The sequence below is a fragment of the Candoia aspera genome, chromosome 1 (assembly GCF_035149785.1).
Source record: "Candoia aspera isolate rCanAsp1 chromosome 1, rCanAsp1.hap2, whole genome shotgun sequence".
Lineage (NCBI taxonomy): Eukaryota > Metazoa > Chordata > Lepidosauria > Squamata > Boidae > Candoia > Candoia aspera.
Window position 1 is genome coordinate 207,932,089 of NC_086153.1, and position 23,890 is coordinate 207,955,978.

At 35.1% G+C, this 23,890-nt stretch overlaps 1 protein-coding gene across 5 annotated transcripts in view; it reads right to left on the bottom strand.

The window, feature by feature from the left end:
• Window positions 1–23,890, bottom strand: part of ARHGAP15 (Rho GTPase activating protein 15) — a 492,562-nt gene that overhangs the window by 253,430 nt on the left and 215,242 nt on the right. For all 5 annotated transcript variants that reach the window (XM_063318398.1, XM_063318397.1, XM_063318394.1 and 2 more), the window contains one exon: window positions 1,989–2,087. In XM_063318398.1, the coding sequence (XP_063174468.1) occupies window positions 1,989–2,087 (99 nt within the window). The remainder of the gene's footprint in view (window positions 1–1,988; window positions 2,088–23,890) is intronic.

Genomic DNA, 23,890 nt, shown 5'->3' on the forward strand with positions numbered 1-23,890 from the left:
ATCCACCCTCCTCTGAATTCAGTGGAAAGGACAGGACCTTAACTTAAGATGATATTTTATTTATACTTTTAACTAGTTGAGAAATTCTTTTCATATTTTATTTATGTTAATTGATATCTGAAATTATTCTAGGACTTACAATTCCAACTTCACTTATATTTATGTGGATATAAACATATGAAATATAGTTGTACTTACTTCTAAAACACTAGGTTTAAGTTAAGGTTATAAATTAACTTGCTGAATTGATTAAATGTGTTTTAAGATTATTATGTTGCAGTTGGTTCTGTGTCAGTATCTGGGGTGGTGGGGAGTGGAGGGCAAGGAAAAGCAAGAAATGAAACATGCATTGTGATTCAAGCTCCTCCTTTTAGACACTACAGTGCAAGGATGGAAAGGGAGAGCATGCATCATGATGTCACAAAGCACATTTCATTATTTTGGCATAATCTTGGTTAGCATTTGATGCCTATGTCTGTGTTCATTTATAGAATTAATTGAAAGTTAATTAATTAAAGTTAAGTAAATTAACACCTGCTCTTCACCTAATACTTTTTAGTTTTGTGCCTTCACACTTCAAAAGTTTTTAATAATTATTATATTAATACTTGCTTGTATATATCGTTTTTAGCTTTGTTGTATGTCACCCAGAGTCACTTGTTTGTGAGATGGGCAGCCATATAATAAATAAATAAATAAATAAATAAATAAATAAATAAATAAATGTAAGAAGACTCATATTTACAGTCTTTAGATAGACTCTGTTATTTCATCACAACAATCCTGTGAAGTAGTTTAATAAATAAGAATATAAGATGAAAATTTCCATTTTTAGTTTTGGATCCATGTATTTATGAAGCCATAACAATAGCTTTTGCACATTTATGTTGTTCTAGGCGGTATTACAAGGACAGGGAAATATTGTTACATGCAAAACTATGCATCCCAGGAGTTGCTTCTTTTATTGTTATAGGAAAGTTCCATAAATTCACTAAGGACAAACAGATAATTTACACTCTTCTGAGAGATCTCTTTAGTGAACATACTGGCAGTGTAAATGGATAGATGTCTACTCAGAAATAAGTCCTCTTAGTTCATGAAGCCTCATTTCTAGGTAAAGATATATAGGATTGCAACTTTAGTGCTTTGTGTCAATGGCATATTCCAGGCAACTAAAGTTATTATTTTTTTCTGCTGGTTTCCAGTAGACATCATTTAAAGTCTTTAAAAATTATTATCATGCAGCAGTGCTATAGCGCCTTCTTATTAGAGAGCTTTACAATTTATATCTTAGTCAATTGTTTATTAGTATTTTAAAAGAAGTGCCTATATCACACATTGAAATGCCACCAAGCCAGTCTGGGCAAGATCTAATTAAACATGCAAGAAGGGTGATTCTTCTCACAAGCCAAAAATGATACACATCCTGCTCAAATAGCTTTAGCATAATTAGGAGGAATGAAATATGAAATTTATACTAAGGATGTTGAAAACACCTAAGAAAAAATGTAATCAGAAATTTGGTGGGGGAAGGAATTAAAATGGTTGTCAAAAAAGAAGACCAGTGAGAGGAAGAGAGAAGGGAAAAAGAACAGCAGTCAGATGCCAAAGCATCTTTGCTGGTATTATTCTGACAAATTAACTATAAAAGAATGCATAAAGAATTCAAACACACTAATAGTCCTCTCAAAGAGTATATAGTATAAATGACATAAAAAGAAAAAAGTAAAATGGCATTTGTTATTAAATGTTTGTCTGCTTTACAACATATTTAATAATCATAATTTCAAAAATGATACACCTATGTCTCTCAAAACATAAATTGTAATTTAGCCCAGAAACACTTTTAAACAGCAGATACACGCAGGTACTTTTCTTAATTCAAAGGGAGTGAGGGGGATAAATTTTTAACTTTACTTGCTGCAAAAGCACATGAACCTTAAATTACTGCATGATTAATAAAAGCAACATGTAAAACAAATGCATACCAATCTGTCAATTGCATTTTTGATAGCATGGAACCAGTCCAATACGATGAAGTCAATATCTGATTGAAGAAGGACCTCATTTCCTGAAACTGTTGTGACCTAACAATAAGAAAATTACATATAAGCAAAACTGTTTGCTAATCGTTTTATTTTGGTGTAATTCATCTTAGAAACTCATCTGTAACTATAATTTAAAATCAACAACAAAAGCAAACCATTAAGTATTTCACAGCAAGAGCTACTGCAACATTTATTTAGTTAAAATTCAGCTAATGTATGCATAAATAAAAAAGCAATATATGACAATTTCAGTTTTAAAAAAAAAAAACTGTTGCTCCAGGACAGCTTGCATGATTGGCAGATTATGTCAGTCCATACTGATTTGGGCAGCTGGTCTGCTTGATACTATTTGCTCAAATAACATTTTAGAATAAGCTGCCTTTGAGATTGGTGTGGCACTGATTTTCATCTAAAACAACATTTCTAGGCAAAATTGAAGATTCTACCTTAAGCTTGTCCTAGAGACATTATGCTTTGAAATGATGCTTAAAGTGAATATTAATTTGTTGTACTGAATGCCTGTATATGTTCTACTTCCTTCATTGTGGAGAAGTTTCATATGAAGAGTAATGAAGTGCATATTTTTTAAAAGCCCTTAAAATTTTAGTAGACTTAATCCCAAGCACAAGTCATATTCCCACTCATCACCGAGGGGAAATATGTTTAAAATACTGATAGTATCCCATCAACATTTCCCATTGTCAGAAGAACTTTAATTTGTGGAACAGGGTGGATTTTGACTTGCATCCTCCCAAGGGACCCTCTATAGCAGAGTTTGCAGGTCAGTGTGAAAGGTAGAAGGAAAAGTTCTGTTGCAGAAACTGACAGAAACCTATTTGTGCAAACTTGGATTATGCCCTTAACCAGAGATGATTTCAAGTCCAACTCTTGCGTAAATAAAACCTCAGGAGCAGAAAATAGTGGACAGGCTTAAATGATAAAAGCAAATACTCAAATACTTGTCATCACAGAAGAATATTCAAATATTAGCAGAACATCAGGATGACTAAAGTGCACTACCACTGAATGTTGCATAAAGCAAATTTTTGAGGCAAACTGGGAGGAAAGGTTAGCAACTTTAAAAGAAACAAAAAAGATTTGGATACAACTGACAATCTGACCAAGTTTGTTCCCACATTATTATGAGATAGTCTTCTTTTTTTTCTCTTCTAGAGGAGTATCCGGGTTAACCTCTTCTAGCAAATACAATAAAGAACCTCATAGTTCCTTAAAGACTAAGAAATTTTGGGACTGATGTCAGAACATGGGTCAGAGCATGTGGATTTAAAGAGAACTTGTAGGAAAAGAATGAATTGACAGAAAACTATTTGTGCAAACTTGGATTATGCCCTTAACCAGAGATGATCTCAAGTCCAACTCAAACAAAGGTCCATATTTTGCTCTTACTGTATTTTGTTCTACTTGACAAACTGGCAGGGACACCTCTCTTTCATTTATAAGAAATATTTTCCATTTAAAACAGCACACAAAACTATAAAATATATTAAGAATACATATTTGTGAAACGTACAGTTTAATTACGATCATTATAATTAGAATAAATATTAAGAATATCAATTCTATTTTCTACATAGTAGAGTTGACTATCATCAGTGTTATTTGAATGACAGCTTATTTATTCAAATGCATAGGAAAAGCTAACAAAATATAAATTTAAAGTAACTGTCTTATGGTATAAATACATATGTTCCCTCACTTGATCTTTCAGTTAGTGCATTTTCCCCCTCAAGTAGTATTATAAGAAAAAGATGTATTACTATCACACAAACAAAATCATGTATCATTCTTAACATCCTTTCACATCAAATACAAATGAACTATTTGGCGGCATAACTTCTGATCCTCCCTAATGCCTTCCTCCCATGACATAGGTTCTTAACATGTTCCTATGGGCTTATGGTTTTCCAGGGAATTTCTGGCAGTTAAGATAGATACCAAAAAAAAACCCCAGGAAAGCCACAAGCCCATAGGAACATGTTAAAAGCCTAATTTTTCACAGTTAACATAGATACAAGAGCCAGTTTGGCGTAGTGTTTATGGCACTGGGCTAGAAACTGGGAGGCCATGAGTTCTAGTTCCACCTTGGGCATGAAGCCAGCTGGGTGACCTTGGGCCAGTCACTTTCTCTTAGCCCTAGGAAGAAGGCAATGGCAAACCACTTCCAAACAACCTTGCCAAGAAAACTTCAGGGACTTGTCCAGGCAGTCTCCAAGAATCAGACATGATTGAACGGATTAAAAAAACACCAACACAGATACACACACTCACAAATATTAAGGGTTCCTGGACAACTACTAGACTAGACTAAATGTTCTGGATAAGTATACACACATATAAGTCCCCTGCAGATGTTCTTGTTCAGTATAAGATACAGGACATTTGAGGCACAGCTGATATATACAAGGACATCCAGGCTTGCGTTTCCTATGCAAATTTTCTTATCTGTTTATTTGCTGGTCATTGACTGAATAAATACAGTACATACTACTACTACTTATTTCTTTAAGCATGCTAGAATAGTGGTTAAGCAATTCATTCTTTTCCTACAAGTTCTCTTTAAATTTTATGAAACAAAATTTGCTTTTTAAGTTTATATCACAGAAAGAACTTTTGGAAAAATCCCCATATATGCCTGTGGTGTTCTGAACTTATTTTGTTATAAAATGCATTCCTTTACCAAGGAATGTATATAAATGTTCTGTCTATCATTATACAACCATCTCTCCAAGAGTCTGTAGTCTCCCTGCTTCAAATAAATCCCAAGGGAAGATGTTATGAGGAAATGCCTGCCATCGGGCTTTTTCAGTAGTGCTGCTACTGCTCCCACTAAAGAGGAATCCTGCCCTTAAGAAATTGTTAAGGCATTTCTATTGTTCCAGGAGAAATTTAGATAACTAGTCTGTCCAATTTCCCTGCCTACAAATTTGGTAGAGAATTTTGAAAAAACACTTGTGTCCACCTCTAGTGGTTACAGCTGGGGATAGTTTTGTATTTTCAACTTTTTTTTCCAGTGCCATTATTGTTCTTAGAATCAACATTGGGTACATCAATCAAGTTGTTTTATTTTTGAGTAAAAATGCACAGGATCAACCAACATGGAGTTTCAGAATAATTTATAATACTTTGCAAGGAAAACAGCAACAACGTAAAGAATATTTAGAATTCCATACATAATATTTCTAGGCAGAAAATATTACCCCACCCTGCTCAATTATGCCAATGTCCAAAATAACTCTTTATGTAAATCTTAAAAGCAGCTGTTGACTAAGGTGTTCACATATACTGTATATTTTAAAAGAAAGAAATCTAAGTTGTTGGTGGGTGTTAGTCACACAAATAAAACAATTCTATTATATTTAATGAACCTGAGAAAACCTATAATAAGCATTCAACTCTTCTTTGGGACTGTTATCCTGTAGGATAAAAGATATATTTTTACAGGGATATGACCATTTTCATGAGTTTTCTGGGCACGACAATAATGCAAAGGTAACCAGCTGATGGGACATATCTGTAACACTTCAAGTTTACACATTTCCATTTTGGGTGACTTTCAAATCTTTAATGTAACACTGTCAATATAATCATGTACAGAGAGACATGAATTAGGCTAAATGCAATGGTCAAACCAGTCTAGTTTGTATCTTCAAGTACAAATATACCATCACTTACAAAGTAGAAGAAACAGAATTTTTAAAGTAAAAACAATTCATAATTAGTGTGAGCTCATTCTGAAGGCGTAAGAGGGACATAACTTAGTTTACTCTTCCACTGAGTAAATTCAAGCTTTCTTAAAATACAGGTATTTCAATATTGCATAAAAAATGTGTACCCTTATGATATGTAAAAAAGCTACTTCAATGCTAACAAGACCAAAGCAGCATTCATTTTGAAAGTGTGTGTTTTAATGTGTTGTTTGTAATAATCATATATAATTGGTGATGTATGACTACATAAGCTAAAGCAGATCACAGAACAAGGAAAAGTTAATTCATTGAAAATACTCTCTGTATCTTAAACAAGTCCCTTTCTCGTAATCTTCAGAGTTACTAGACAGTTTCAAGAAGAATGCTACTGCTCTCTACAGTTTAAATGCATCCACTTCTTAATTACTCTCAGCAATTGACTTCGTTTTGCTCCATCCCTGACATTCAGAGGCAAGCAGTTCCAAAACTTGGCTTGGTGAATTAAGTTCACCAAGATTTTGTAGCTACTTTTGTATATTTCCTATTTAGATGCTCTGATGAAAAACTAGCAGAAGGAATTGTTTAACTCATATTACTAACAATATCATTTTAAAACCTTTTGGAAAGAGTTCAGAGGGAAATAATGCCAGATTTTGCTTGAATAATCTACAGTACCAGCCCTAAATAATATACTGAAAAAAACCGTCTTCATATAAGGCAAGTTTGAACATCTTTCTTATCAAGCATCAATAAAGAAACATAGGGACTAGAGAAATATAAAAGCAAATTTGTAAATGTTTCCAGAAGCAGCAGCTGCTTTTTATTTAGCTTGCATACTTTTTATTTAATAACTTTAAAACTACCTCTATTTTCTGTGCATTCTATCTTTCAAAGCATACATTCTAATATAAAGTGATAATGAATTAAAAGATCTCAGTAGCAGACTTCTAAAAGGGATGAAGGACATGCACAATCTTCTCCCTTCAGTTTCGGCATTCATTCATTCACTCAAATTTTGAGTGAATTCTCCTGTATTCTCCTTCAGCCTCTGTTACTGATTCACTATTCCAGTTTGAGGTCCAAGTAAATGAAATGTACCAGATCCTATATTACTGTGCTGTTTTTTTGCTCTCTGAAAAGCTCTTGAAATCTTGGCAAGAACAGCATGAATATCTTTCTTATTTGTGAATCAGTTACATGAAGTTGCATCATCTATTCACAAACTGCTATGAAATAGTTGATACGTATTTGCAAACTTGATTCATAATACTGCTGCAATGCAGATTGGTGGTTTTCTCAATGATATATCTTTATTATATTCTGCCTCTTTTTACTTTAAATATGCCATAAAGGGTAAAGGACTGGAGTCACAGGAGAAAAGCATGCACCCTTGCATATAGCATATTGAAACTAATCAGTGACATTTTTTGTCAGCTGATTTTCTTGATCTTTTCAATACTTTTTTTGCTTCTTCAATTGAGATAAAAATATGTTCTACCTCTATTGCCTCAGTTTACCTGTCTTTTTCCTAGGCAGCTGGGCACACTTCAAAACAGAGTATTGGTCTGTAGCTCTCATCTCATTTTTTTTTTAAGTGTCCAGAATTTTAGGATCAGAAGCATTCTTATGCCTGAGACTAGCCTTTTGATTTGTAGCATTCTAGCTTTCCTTGTAATTTTTTTAAAATACAGAAATTAAACTAATCTTAATAAAATTAAGTGAGGCATGGAGCCAGGGGAAGGGGGGAACTGGGGAGTGGGGTTTCTGTGGTTGCAATGTTAGATGCCCAGGTACTAGTCACCATTCTGTTCTTCCTTCCTTTTTGCATAGATTTTAATTGATTTCTTGACCACAAAAAGTCAAAAAGGGCATATCCCACTTACAGTATTGTCATATCCTGTTTTCCACACTAGACATGCCTATGGGAAATCTATAAGCAGGACATAAAAACAATACGTGTATCCAGTATTATTTTCTAACAATACCATCCTTTTAGAAGTATTTGGTGAAGTATAAGACAGTATAACTATTATTCTGTTCCAGAATCTATGATAAAAATTTCATTTGAAAAACTGGTGTATATTTTCTCTCCAGAAGCTTCAGATTTAAAAGTGCCATTCTTCCTAACATTTATTGGGTGAATTTCTTCCTTGTGAAATTGAGTGCAGAACTTACGAAATCCTACTTTTTCAATGAAAATTCTAGACACATTATCCTACTATTGCTGCTGTAGCTGGGCTGAAAAAGTCTGGATGACCATTAGATGATAGCAAAAAATTATTGTATTCTAATTTTATTGCTGTCATCTAGTAGTTACTGGGATTTGTACATTCCAAGTATGGTGGGTTTAATTATTCATATTTTAAAATTAGTCTTAAGAACTAAAATATGCTTTTAAAAGAATCAAAGAATAGGTTTCTCTGGCTGCTGAATTAGAAGGTTATGTACCCTGAGAATTTGTGTAATATGCTGTGACTAGTAAGGCAACCACAACTTGCCTTTGACAACACAGCTCTCAGATTTTCTTCTTAAAATGGATTAGAAAAGAAAGTGTGTTTTTCCTCAGATTACAGTTACATAGACCACCAGCTGAAAATGAATTCATGCAAAAACAATTCCAACAAAATTTGGAGAATTAAAAAGGGTTCTAATTAAAATAGTTTCGAGATGCATAGTCAGCTAAGTTGGTTTCGAGACTCCTTATTCATTAATTAATTTGGTTTGAATTACATTTGAATGAAATTAAAATGCAGACAGGGGTTTGGCAGTTTTTGAAAACATGTCAAAAGTGTGTGTATTGTTGGGAGCGGCATACATTCTCTTCAACCTCAATAAATCCATGTCTTAAGTCATGTTTATACTGAATAAATAAACAGAGGTGGAGGAGAAACAGAAACACCGAAACACACACACACACATACAATAATAAGTTCTCATAACCGCCCAGAGTCCTTCCTCAGGGGGGAGATGGGCGGTGATAAAAATTTGATAAATAAATAAATAAATAAATATTCTGGACATGTAAATAAATAAATCGGGTAAATCCTTTTCAACTCCAATCTCTCTACCCTATTTTATTATATGATCTAGTTTGCCAAATGAATTATGCTAAATTAAAGGTGTTTATCACAACCATATTAATTACATTCTTAGAGAGAATGTCTCTTATGACAACCTGACTTCGGTAACCTCCAATAATTCCTTCTGACAAGTCCAACCTAGCTGACGTTTAAAAAAAAATAAGGCTAAAGAATCAGTATGAGGAAAAACATCCTTAACTTGGGTTTGCAAAGCAGAGGAAAAAATGCTGATAGTTAAAACATTTTGTGAGAATGTATCTGCCTTGTATCCCCCAAAGTTACTAGATGTTAAGTAAATATATGCTCATTGTCAAAAGAAAAAAAATGTTGCTTTGGCAACTCTCTTATTAAAATGCATTTGTAACCCCCATGTGTCAAAAAGTTTTGAAAAGTTTGTTTACTTTGGATAGCAGCCCTATCCTGAGTTACCCCAGCAAACAATGATAACAGTCTTCAAAAGTTGTGTGAAGAACAAGTCACTAGGGATCCATTTTTGTTTTAATTGGCACACACAAACACTTTTCTGGTCTGTCAAGAAGATCAAGCTAATATGCATGGAGGGTGTTATATTCTCAGCTTTTGGGAGTACTAAGGCTCCCTTTATTTAAGTAATTTAAATGATAGACTGCAAAAACTTTGCAAGTCAGAAAAAATGCTTTATATTTTCAGGGGGAATAATTGTTTTAAAGAACAGAAAATGTTGTACATATATAAACATGTTGAATGTTACGTTATAATTAACCTGCTTCTTACAACTCTGGGTTTTGTTTTGTTTTGTTTTGTTTTGTTCTTCTTTAAATCACACACATACACACACCAAACCCTACTCAATAAAACAGCTAACAAATACTGCCTGCAGTTCTGAAACTTTTTCTATTCTTAAAAAATGTGAGGGCATTTTTATCCAGAAGTTTACTGAATACACTTTTGTGGATTTTCCATGACTGATTTATGTGTACATTCAAAGAAACTCCCAAGGGGGACATCATACAAAAGAAACCTGTCTTTGAAAACAATGGTTTTAGGAGAAAGAAACAAATTATTTTAGAAAAAAGGTACTACAGGCAGATCTCACATGGATTCAATATACAATGGTTATAGATCAAACTCACAAGAATGTTTCCTTAATTGAAATTTAGTTGCATCTTCAATACATATGTTCATATAACAGTGTCATAATACAATTAGCTGTAGTAGAATTTGGCTTCATAAAAAAAATCAGTATGTTTTAAATATTCCCTTTGTATATTCAAAACATTCTTATACAGAAAATACAATAGATATATTACATGTTGGTATTACGTAAAATCCTAAATACACATGCATAGCCTTATCTGGATGGTCATCCCAGACCTGCAAATACAGTCCAGGAAATTAATCCTGATCCTTCCCAATTTTGTACATTAAATCAATCCAGGGATGCCAGCATCTAGTTCCTACTCATTAAAGAAAGAAATATTTCCAGAGCCACGAAACGTCCTAAATAAGTCTGACAAAGTAAAGATCATTCCACTCATTTTTGTCAAAGCTCTATCATTAAACTGAAGTTGATGGGATAAGGAAAACAGTATGCCTTATTGTATGGGTAGGGCTTTTTAAGATTCTGTTTGTGTAACTGGGACATGTTTTGATGGAAAGATTATGGTGGATGAATAAAAGAGTTTACCCCTTCCTTTCTAAATTGCATCTGCACCAGACGAACAATATTTCAGGGGAAGTATAGTTGCATGGGTAGGAAATATATTTTCCTTTAAATACACTGTGAGGGAATCTCTCAAGCAGAATGAAAATCACTGTATTATAAGTATAGTAGGTAGTTTAAGACCTGGAATTAAGGCTTAGTCACAAGTATGAAGGGCTGTGAAAATTTCATTTCCAGCTCAATCCATTTACAAGGTCCTCAGTATAACAGTAAATGAGTTTCCTTCTTATCTTTGTTTGTCAAAGCTGTTGTTGGTCATGTTTCCTATATTCATACTTTATTATTACATTAATGTAATAATAATACATTATAGATGAATATTATTAAACATCATGGTGTGGTCAGAAGTATATGTCATTTCCAGCTGTCTCTAAATACTGTATTAGCATAATAAAAAATCAAACTTGAATAGTTACATTCAGTTGAGCAGGAAAATCACAGAATGATTGCATTGAGATTGTGATTGTGAAACCTGTTGGAATGCTTAACATATTTATACTGGTTTTAAGGAGGCATTTTGTCTCCAAGAGGAAAAATATGGTTGAACTTATGCTGGGTTTTTTATATTGAATTAGTTTATGGATTGTTTTTATTTTTATGAGATTTTGTTGTTATTAACTGCCCAGAGTCATTTGAATGGTCAACAGAGTATTTTTGCAAAACAAAGAAATAAATCACATGAGCTAAACCTATGCAGATAATATGAAATGAAACTCTATATATGCAAAGGGGGAGGGACAGAAAGGGGAGGAGAAAGGAAAATTTGAAGACTTTCGATAATAAACATGGTCAAAATGGTGGTCTTTATTCTGATAATTCTCAATTTCAATTCTATAGTTTGCCTAATGACAAACTGACAGCAAATACTGTATTTACATGTTGCCTTCTCCCCTCCTTTCTCCTTCTCCTCTCCTGTTTCATAAAAAAAAACATGATTTGTTCAATATAGTTTCCTACTATATTTTATCCAAGACCTTATGATACAATCAATTTACTGACCAGGACATAAGCCTGCATTTAAAAAAAAAAAAAAAAAAATCAACGAAGCAGCTAGATTCTACTGTTGGGTAAGTCAAGAGACGAATAAAGAAATTGGGCCCAGTCAAAAGGGCACCCTATTTCTAGGCACCAGAGCAGAGCTATCTATTAGTGAGCAGAAGACATTTTTGTCTTCTGTCAAGACTCTCTGACTGGGCAATGCGGTAGAGTGCCTCAACTGAGGCAGTTCTGTGAAAGGAATCAGTGCTATGTTGCTTAGTTACTACAGGTAGTCCTCGCTTAACAACCATTTGTTTAGTGCTGAAAAAAATGACTTACAATTGGTCCTCACACTTATGACCGTTGCAGTGTCCCCACAGTCATGTGATCACAATTTGGGTGCTTGACAACTGGTTCATATTTATGACTGTTGCAGTGTCCTGTCACCATGTGATTCGCTTAATGACCACATGATTTGCTTAACACCTGTGGTGATTCATTTAACAACCACCACAAAAGAGGTCATAAAATTGGGTTGGATTTGCTTAATGACTGCTTTGCTTAGCAGCCAAAATTCCAGCCCCAATTGTGGTCATTAAGTGAGGACTACATGTATTTCTCAAAATAATTTGTAAAGGCAAGTGATATAACTACAAGTCAAACAGAGTGCTTATCTAATACTCCATCAACCAAGAAGGGAAACTTGTCGCTTTTCTCTTTAGCCAGAATCACAAAAGTTTATCAAATGTTTAGCTATTGCTTTGTTTTGACTCACACAGATAAGAACAAATGGTAAGTCAGGTGTATGCATGCATGTGTGTGTTCGTGAGTATGTATATATTATTTTCTCAAGCAGCTAGATGTTTATGAAGAGAAATATAGCTAAAATAAGGAGAGGAACCTGAATACCCCCCCAGCTAAATTTGCTAAATGTTAATCCAGGTAAGAATGAGAAACAGGAGATCTGTTTAGCCTGACTTGTAATTCTAATACAGTTAGTAAATAAATACAGTTGCCAACACTTGACATTAAAGTGTCAGGATCTGACCTGAGACTTGAGCAGAATAATCTGGGAGAGGAGAGGAGAGGAGAGGAGAGGAGAGGAAACCCAGAATAAGTTTTCAGGGTGGTGCAAAAGAGAAATACTAGGAAACTTGTTATTCTGAGGTATCCAGCAAACAATACAGTCCTGTAGAAAAATAACTGGCATTAACAAAGGCTTTTTGGCAAAATGAAATAAAAACAGTACAACTATTGGCAAATGGCTAGCAATCATATGAAACAAAAATGTTTTTTTGTTGTGAGGTCTCAGAAACACTCTAGAAACTGCTACACTATTTTCAGTTGAAAAGCAATACCTTTCATTATGCCAACACAAAGGTAATGAAATGAAAATGCAAGGGTTTGAAATCACTACATTACTTCATCTGCAAAGGTATTACAAATAAGCCATGACGGGGGAAGGCAAAAAGTATGATTTGATGTAAAAGTTATCTGCACTGACAGAGCTTGACCAAATATGTAATACATTCAAATAATGGCACTCCCACACATGGATGTGTAATTGTCGGTTTGAAAACAGGTCCAAATTCTCTGATCCCACCATATGTGTACAAATACATAGTGAAGACATAAGTGTGGGATCTCAGGAGTCTAGAGCTGTTTTGATCTGACTAAGAATGTATTTATTTCAATCATGCCTGTTCCTTCATACAAGCAGGCCTAGAACAATCCATGGTGAATTAACAATGTAAATCTATTTCTGGTTCAATTTTGATATATCTGAAACCACCATTTCTTATTTTTAAAAAGTTGTGTTAAGAAAGGATATATGCTAAAGTTGTTGCAAGTTTGCATCTTGAGCAAAATCATTCATATGTGAAAGAAGACTCATAAAATGATTATTTTTAAAATGAACTTCTTGCAAATAACTTTCAAACTGACATGGAAATGGAGTGAACCAAATTTAGGATAGGAAATGTTTTAAAGAAGAAAAATTGGCAGATTTATTCATTTTTATTAACAGTGGCAGTATAGAGAATCGTTTGCATCCAGGTACATCTGGAAAAGAGGAACTGCAGGTGGGGGGCAAATGAAGAGATGTACATTGTGAAGTTATGACACAAGCCCATCCTCTGGGGTTGTGCATAATAACATTGCATAATTAAAATTGTGACATCACAGTGCACCTTTCATCATTTTGACTCAATCTCCAGATTCTGTGGAGTTGTTGATTACACAATGGATGGTCCTAGACTACTTCATGACTAAATACATAAACATAAACCCAGATGTTATATTCTTTGCTTTCTCTTCCACAGAAGTGAACAGGTTAGATTATTTTTGGTATAATGTTCTTGAATGAGCTGAGAAAGAAGAAAAGATTGTGATCTATATGAAACAGACACACAAACACACTGTCGCAGTTACGAAATGTACAATTTTTCATTCAAATGACACATTTCAGAAAGCAATTTAGCATATTTCAGGCATCCTACTTTAGAAATTATTTTAAATCACAGCTTTGTTACCTTGACAAAACACCCCCCCCCCTCCCCTGCTTTTATTTGGATGACCAAATAAGTATTTGTTTGAACAAGAAACTGGGACTCTAAATCCTGTTTCAGCTTTGTACTGTGAATTGTGGAATTATGGCTACATTCAGAATTGTAATTTAATCCCAGTTTCTTTCACTGTTGTGCACAGGCTGATTATTTGGTTATAGGCAAAATAATAAACATGCCTATTTTGAACATATTCGTACAAACATGCATTTTTAACATAGTTTGCCTCAACTTTATCCTAAGTTTAAAAGTTTATCCTAAGATTAAAAGCATTTTTTAGCTAAGAAGTGGAATGCAAAATTCAGAGAAGCAAATACACCCATTATTCCAAGAGTTGTGCTGTGATCAGGTCAGTTCCTATTGAAAACTGCAAGGGTCAAATTCTTCAAGCAGACTTACTTCAAACCTGCAGTTGCTAGAATGATCCTTTCCTTAGGCATTGCAAGCTATCACATTACATTTGCACCTGCACATGCACAAACATTCCTTGCCCCTAAAAATAATTGCATTTAGTATTAAAAAAAATAAAAAAAATCCTGTTGATATAGAGCATTTGCTTGGTGGGGGGACAAGTTGAAAAAGCCAATTCTCTCCTTATCCATCATGCTTTTGACTAGAGAAGTGTAAATGATTTTCCACTGCAAACATAACCTGGTGAAATTAACATTTACATGAGATTCACAATAAAACAGCATGACTTTGACACAAGCCCACATTGAAATTATATAGCATATTTTTTCACTCAGTCTGGAAATAGAGCTAACACAGGACTGAAACCGTGTAGGTGTCAAACATAATATGAAAGAAAACTTTTAGCTACGTGGAATTATATGTCCTTGACATGTTTGTCAACCATGATTTCCCAAATATGGTGCTTATGAAACCAAATGACAGGCAACTTCAAGCTCGACAACCTTAAAATACGGGTCAGAGTTTGTCAGTTTCTCAAAGAACTAGTAATTAGCACTATGTATTTTTTTCCATGTATTATTAAGAATCTGGCCTATTGTTAAGTGAGAAGGTTGAAGTGGTAGTACAGTGCCATGGAAATATGACTTGAATGAGGGACATATTTTATCTTACATAAATGTTATTTGCCAATGCAAATTGAACTTTGAGAGGGTGTATATGTTATACATAAATCTAATAAATAAATAAATAATTTAAGGTGGCTATGCAGCCAAAACTAGACTACTGAGGAAGAAGAGAGGAGTATCCATATTAAGCAGCCATCTCTCCTGAAAAGCTCGTTGAATGGCCATATAATGCTTAGGGCACCTGGCAGAGGAGACTAGAAAATCAGGTGGGAAAAGAGAAAGGAATGGAATATCTTTTTTAAAAAGCAGGTTATCACAGCGCCTACTATCCAGCCTTATTCTTGAAAATTTCATATAATGTAAAAAAAAATTAATTTAGTTTTTATTTTATAAAATTATATGAGTTCCAGCTATATCAATTTAATGGATAAAAAAAAAATCCTCAGGCGGAATTTAATACTTCTTCAGACAAGATGGAAATACGTGTGCTAGCTGAAACCTGTAACTGAGGAGGTGAAGTTGAACCATTTATGAATGGAATTGTACCTCTAAGGCCAAGTCTAAACCCCACAACTGCTGGCAAGTGGAAAAAAAGGACAACAATCCCTGCAGTTGTGGGGTTTAGACTTGGCCTTAGAGGTACAATTCCATTCATAAATGGTTCAACTTCACCTCCTCAGTTACAGGTTTCAGCTAGCACAAGTATTTCCATCTTGTCTGAAGAAGTATTAAATTCCGCCTGAGGATTTTTTTTTAATCCATTAAATTGATATAGCCAGGCAGTTTTCATTTGAATTAATTAGGATGTTTGTGTGTGGTCACACATGCCCAGACAGAGAGATAGATAGATAATCTTGAGTGTCCTTGCTTCTCTTCAGAAAGAGAGAGACACACTCCTGATGTATCTTTAAAGGCAGTTTTATGTAGAGTAAATTACAATATAGATAGCTCAGTAATACATAGATAACAGAGGCAAGATGGGGACTCTCCAAAAAGGGCCACAGCTAAATTGTTCCTGACTACTGTCTTCATCTGACTTTCTCTAGCTAGATCTCTCACCAAAGCAGAATTGTATAATAATTCAATAAACAACAAACATTCCCATACAATATACTTGGTCCTTCAGGGAATATTTAATTCCATTTAAGACTGGTTGTGAACCTATACCTGGAATACTTAGTTTCCCCATCTATATAGCTCATTTTATTTCTGATTAAACTTCAGCTAGGCTCCAATTTGCCCTCATCCATCCTAAAACTGCCTGTAAGAAGAGTTCAAGTGTTTCACAGTCCCTGCAATTACTAGAAAGAAAACAGGGGTACTCAGCTGTAATGAGTAGATGGAAATGAGAGGCAGAGTGGAAGAACACCTGTATACTGAAATAATTCAGGCCAAATGTGCAGATAATATTCCCAATCACTTTCATATTGATAGTAATAGCCATAGGAGACAGGATAAAATTTTGAGGTCTTCCATGTAGGGCAAAGCTCATGAGTAGAAATGAAATCTCTCAACACCATGTTCTAGAACAGGGGTGTGCAACCCGCAGCCCATGGGCCGCATACGGCCCTGAACAGCTAGTGATGAGGCCTCAAAATATTATCCCTTGTTTTAATGTAAATGTCCATTTTGTCCCTTTTTAAAAAAAACTGCCTATCAGCATGCACGTTAGGCAGCCTATCAGCGCATGAGCATGGAGGGCAGAAAAAAGAGCCCAGGAGCATGAGAAGCAATTGGCTCTCACCTGCAAGTGACGGGAGATTCAAGGCAATAAAAGGCGCCCAGGAGAAGAGCTGGTTGTCGCAGACAACCGTTCTATTGAGCTCCCAGAACTGCCTCAAGCCTCTGCTCTGGAAGCACCTCAGAAGTCCTGCCCTGCCAACGTGACAGACCCTGGCCCTTCGCCCTGCCTCATTGTCACACCAAAAGCTTCTGCTGACTTGCACCTCACTGCTGCTGCCGCCGAGCCTGTCATGGGGTCTGGTCTTGCTGTCACTGCCCCCCAGCTTGCTGCTGTTGCTTGCCTCACTGTCACCACCATCCCTGAGTCTGCTGCTGGCTTGTATCCTGCTGTTGCTGCCTCCAAGACTGCCGCCGCGTGGAGCTCCACTTTGGAGCCCGGCTGTAATTCTGTGCTGGTCCTAGTGCCTGCCTCTTGCCCTGCTACACCAGGGAAACTCTGCTGCTGTGAGGTATCAGCCTTCCAGATCAGCCTTGCTCTGCCATGCCTTGCTGCTGTGAGATCCCAGCCTGACAGCCCCTCGCACTGGGAAACAACGCCACAGGGACTGATACTGTCATGAGTAAGGATGGCGAGCAGGGGGCTCCCATCCAGACTGTCAAGCGCATGCGTAGCACTGAGGAATTGGTCAGCCATTCAAAGAGACACAGATCGGGACCACCTTAACCTTTGGGGTTTATATGTCTGGGTTTTCCCATGCTTCTTCAGTTTGTTAGGATTCCTGTTAAGTACTAGCAATAAATATTAGAGACCAGTTCCTTGTCTCAGCGTGTTTCCTGGCTGTTAGGACAGATATGGAATATTGTGTAAGTTTAACCCTGTCCCATTTTTGCATCCCAATGTCCCGTTTTTGTCTCAAGGAAATACGGTCAACCTAATTTAGGGCCGATCCCTTTCAGCTAGAAAGGAATCAATCCTCCTTTCCTCCTTTCCAGGGCTGCCTGCACTGCAGCTGTCTGGGGAGGTAAGGCCGGGGAGGGGTCCCCACATGGAGAAGCCAAGGTGGGGGGCTGCCTACCCAGCCCTCTCCTCCCAAAGGAGGGATTTGGGAGACACGGCACTGGAGGTCCCCTTCGGGGAGAAAGTATAAAATAAATATATTTATTTATTATTTATATTTATTCCTAAATAAATTTATTCCAGCATGGCTTCAACGTCATTTCAACAGAAAACAGAACCCAAAAAAGAAAAGAAAAAAAGAAAAATCGCGGATGAAGGAAGAGTATTCAATGAAAAATGGACAGATGAGTACTTTTTTGTCAAGACAAATACTAAGGCACTATGCTTAATTTGTAGGAAAAATGTGTCAGTTTTCAAAGACTACAATTTTAAATGGCATTATATGGGAAAACATGCTGCCAAATTCAATGCGTATCAAGGAATTTGTCATAAAGATAAATTAGCAGAACTGAAAAAAAGTCTGTCGTCTCAACAGTGGGTTTTTTTTTTAAAGGACTCTATTATAAAAGCTAGTTATTTGGTAGCAAATCTAAATGCAAAAAATTCAAAACCATTTACTGATGGTGAGTTTATTAAGCAATGTATGGAAAGCGTGGCAGATACAGTATAATTTGTCCTGATAAAAAAAGTGATTTTTCTAAAATCAGTTTGTCTCACCAGACCATAGCCAGGTGAATTGAAGAAACAGGAAAATCTATCGAAAGAGGTTTGAAGAGTAAAGCTGCTAATTTCAAATTTTATGCTTTGGCGATGGATGAAAGTACTGATGCTACAGATACAACTTGCCATTTTTTATTAGAGATATTGATAACAAATATAATGTCACTGAAGAAATGGCTTCTTTGGTGCCATTAAAAGACACAACTAAATCTCTTGATTTGTACAAAACAGTAAAAATGACATTAAAGAGATTTTCTTTAACCATTGTAAACATGTCTGGTATATCTACTGATGGTGCCCTGGCAATGGTTGGTAAAAGTGAGGGACTTACAAAATTGATAGAAGATGATGCAAGCGTCACCAGCAACTCATGTTTGATGAAGTATCACTGCATTCTACATCAAGAAAATTTGTGTGCAAAAGCTTTAAAAATGGATAATGTCATGCAGATTGTCATCAAAGCAGTGAATTTCATAAGGGCCAAGGGATTGAATCATCACCAATTCCAGGAGTCCCTTAGAAGTATGGATGCTGATTAGGGGAACATATTTTACTTTTCTGAAGTACAGTGGCTATGTTGGGGTAGAATGCTGAAAAGATTTTATGATTTGCGAAATGAAATCAAGTTGTTTCTGGAATCAAAAAGAAAATTTGTGCCAGAACTTGAAGATGAAAAATGGGTCACAGATTTAGCATTTTTGGTGGATGTGACCGCTCATTTAAATGAGTTAAGTATTTGTCTTCAAGGTGAAAACCCAACTTATCACTGCAATATTTCAAACCATAACAGCATCTGAAATGAAACTTAAAGTATGGCAAGCTCAAGTTATAGAAAATAATTTTATACATTTTAATACATTGGCTAAACACAGTCCTGTGAACAGCGAGAAATATGCAGCCTTGCTTTTTGGTTTGATACGGGAATTTGAGAACAGGTTTCAAGATTTCCAGAAAAATAATTAATATTTTGGTATATTTTCTACTCCATTTTTAGTTGACATAACTACATTACCTACACATTTTCGAATGGAATGCATAGAGTTGCAATCAGACATTCAACTCAAAGAAAAATTTGATCATGTCTCTCTACTGGACTTTTGTAAGACCTATCTTCCCAGAGAAAAATATCCCTCGCTTCACAATCATGCCTTATTCATGACATCGCTTTTTGGCAGCACATGAATTTGTGAGCAACTATTTTCAAGGATGAAGCACACGAAGAGTAAAATTAGAATTAAAATTTCTGACGAGCACCTTGAGAACTCACTGAGAATTGCAACTTCTTTCATCGAACCAGACATTGATGCATTAGTTTCACAAAAACAAAGTCAAATATCCCACTAGTTTTATGTTGCTGTCTTTTTAAAAATTTTATAATAAAAAATATAAAAAATAAATGAAATTTTATTACTTATATACATTAACTATATTATATATTTTATGTGTGGCCCAAGACAATTCCTCTTCACTCAGTGTGGCCCAGGGAAGCCAAAAGGTTGGACACCCCTGTTCTAGAACTTCTATAACATCATGACCATGCTTTGGAAATACTATCTGTGTCATTAAGCATCTTCTCCTACATATATCTGGTAGAACTGTTATTGTAATCCTTCTTGTTCAGTGATTTTATCATCCTTATTGTTCAGTGATTGTATCATGTTAACTTCCAGATGAAATTATGAAATGTGTCATACATGAGGGCAACCTTTAAAAAAATTGGACATCTTAACTGACCCAAACCATAATTTATATTTTTTCTGACAAAGACCAGTAATACGGACAATCTTTCACTACTTTTAAACTACTCCATGGCTTTCTGGGTTATTTCTTGAGCAAGATAATGGCTTTACTCTTTAAATTGTATTCTGTTTTGGAACTGGGTCCAAAATGTCTGCTCTTAGCAGGAGTGTCACATTTTCAATATTATTTAACTAACCAGATTGTTGAATCAAATCTTTTGCCCATCCCATGCCAGGCAAAGTCCTTTTCTTTTGCCCAGATCTTTGAATTCGTAGACAGAGCAATACTATCTGTTGATTGGTAAAACCTCCAGCATATACAGTATGTGTGCATGGGTATGTATTCCACCTCAATATGCAAAGACTTTGAATGGCTAACTTAAAACTATGGTGATTCATAGTCAACCAGAACCAAAGACCCCCTGGAACAATATTGTTTTTACTTATTTTCTAAACACAAAAGGATAGGATTTCTGCATTCTAGGGGAAGAGTATTTCAAATGATGGGGGCTACCACTATAAAGCCCAGTCAGGTGAAAGAATTGGTATTGCTCCTTTGTGTCTCTCCAGCTGGGTTAAAGGACAGCAAAATTCCTTCCAAATGAAACATAGATTAGTCTAAATTAGCAGCTAATTTGGAGCTGTTGCTGGGAATTTGGACAGCTTTAGTTTGGAGGATCTATACAATAGTCTTCTTCAGCACACTGCCTAAGTTCTCCCTATCAAGTCCCCCTTTGCCTCTTTTGTATATGGGCATGATGATGCCAGAAACAATTAGCCTCACAGTCTTCTAAAAGGGAAGGATTTCTGAGGTTAGAATTATTTCTTTATTCTGGGGAGCATGCAAATGAATCAATAAATCAATAAATCCATCCATCCATCCTATGGTTTCTGAGTCACCCTGCTAGGGACCACAAAACTATAGCCTTAATTATTTCTATATAATACAGTTGTTGTGTTTCTTTTTAGGCTTATTTAGTTATTACATTTAGAGTTTCTGTTTTCTGTTTAGTATTTATATTTTGTAAGACCATGGAAACTTTATTTTAAACACAAGAATAAACTATTAAATAATTTAATAAACCACTGCATGTGGTTTAGCTGTTAAAAATGTTGAATTAGGGTTAGAGAAATCCAGATTCAAGGCCATCCTCAGCTACGAAAACTCACTGTGTAACTTTGAGCCGGTCTATTACCCAAACTACTTTTATTTATAAAATAAAATAAATAAAATAAAATAAAATAACTATTTTATAGGGTCTTATTTTATTTTAAATATCTTATTTAATTTAAATAAATGAAAGAAAACTATCTTACAGGGTTATTGCTGTGGGGAAAAAATGGAGGAGGAAATGTTATACACAGCTTTTGGAGTTCTTGAAAGAAAAGCAGAATTTGTATTCAATAAAAATAACAAAAATAGAATTAACTTTTGAAATTCTGAAAAATATTTAAAATATGTTGTTGTTTATTCGTTCAGTCGCTTCCGACTCTTCATGACTTCATGGACCAGCCCATGCCAGAGCTTCCTGTCAGTCGTCAACACCCCCAGATCCCCCAGGGACGCACCCATCACCTCTAGAATATCAATTTAAAATATAAATGCATTGAAAAATATTGAACTGAAAACTTTATTTCCAAGGCTTTACTAAGATGGATTGTCCTCTTCTCTGTGCAAAAGTAAACTCCTTTTCCTTTTGAATAATCTCTGTTTCCATTTAATACTTCTAATTAAACCAACATTAGCTTTTTTCTTTTTACACAGTGCCAAATCAAGTTTTGTACATTACTCAATGATTTCTAATTTCTTCTCATTGGTATTTGAATACCATTTGTTTAATTCTGGTAGTCTAATGCCTTTGGGAAGGACAGTTAAAATATTCCCTCTTACAAACAGAATACCTTCCATTAGTGGAATAAGTGGAAGGTACTTTCCCATTCCACTTCATATTTCTAAGATTTTAGAAATATGGTGGGAGATTTTCTGGGGTATATTTCAAGAGTAGGAGAGGATGATACACACAACGCTGAGTAAACAAAGAGTATGTAAAACATGATAGGTAGATACAATGAGGTTCCAAAAGGCTTTTAATTAATTAAAAAATGACGGATGTTCTACTATGTACTGTCTGGGAGCTATATATTATACAGCAATACTATCATGAAACATGTGAGTTTATAAATCTTTCCCTGCTCTTAAGTAAGTTTGACATGAGCTATAGGATCACCAAATTTATTTAAGTCATAGTTGATTTTTTCTTTGGATGGAGTAAAACAATTTTACAATAAAAATATAGACAATTCCTTTATAATAATATATTTTCCTACATTATTCCTATATAATTAGTTACTACATAAAATATGGTTGTAAATTAACTGTAAATAATTATTAATCATGCACTTTAATGGTATACCCAGCATTTTATCAATATTTTAAACATGGTAGCTGGATACTTATAATAAGCAATATTATTAACTTCCTTCATTAAACTATTTTGTTTGGAACAAATGTCTCTAAGCTGCACACATACAGAGAGAATAATGCAATAGCTATCATTTTTTTTTAAGGGAGGCCTTGCCTATCGCAAGAGTGGAATGCACACGTGTATTTGTGCTCTTGGTTAGTTGGTCCCCAAGTATCTGTGGTGAGTAGCAGTTTTTTTCATTTATAACTAGTGTCCCAAATGGAGTGTTGAATTCCCACCCATCCACATAACACTTTCATTTATAACTAGTGTCCCAGATGGAGTGTTGAATTCCCACCCATCCACATAACACAATTGACAGCCATTCACTTAGGAATATACTTGACATCATGCCTCCCATGGAAAATCCAAATATCCAAAATATTTGACGAAGAGGAGGAATTGCAGGATCAAGCCCAGGAAGAACCCAACTTGCAAATTCTGGAGAATGAGCCAACTAGTTTTGTGGAAAATGCAACATAAGAAGAAAAAAACATATAAAATCTCTCTTGAGTCTGAAAGTGCAGGTCATAAGCTGTAATGCCTTATATATCTTTGTAAGTAAACTATACAAATGTACCTCTTTTTTTTCTGTACTCTTGAAGATCTAAATACACAGAACTCTTTGATTATTTGATTTAGTGGTAAGTGCCACATGAAAGCTGAAGGCCCCATAGCATCATATGCTATCAGAGTGCCAGACTGCAAGGTTTGAGCAGGAGAGTTGTACACCCTGAAGAAAGTTTAAACTATGTGCACAAATACCTATGACTGCAGTTACATCAGGTACATGCTGTTGAGGATGTAAAACACAGCCTCTGGCTCATGTGAAGAGTTTACTAGTAAGTTGTGTATTTGAAGAGTGCCATGGATATTTTATCTTTGTGTAGAAGTCATAAATGCATAAATGTATTCTTGATAAATGTCTCTCATAGGCACACACTCACACTCAATTGTCAATTATTCCATGACACTTGTAAAGTATTAACCTTTTGGTTGTGGGCCTAATAAACTTTGTGTGTGTATGTTTGTGCATGCCTATTTTTTTTAATATTATAATAATACTACATGGCAGGCAAAAATATAATGAAAACGATAATTTGCCAAAAAGATTTAAAAAACACTGAGGTGTTACCTATCAAAAGTTCTCCTTCTGTCTGTGATACAGCACAGATTGCAATCGTGACAGTAAATCTGGTGCTATTGTTA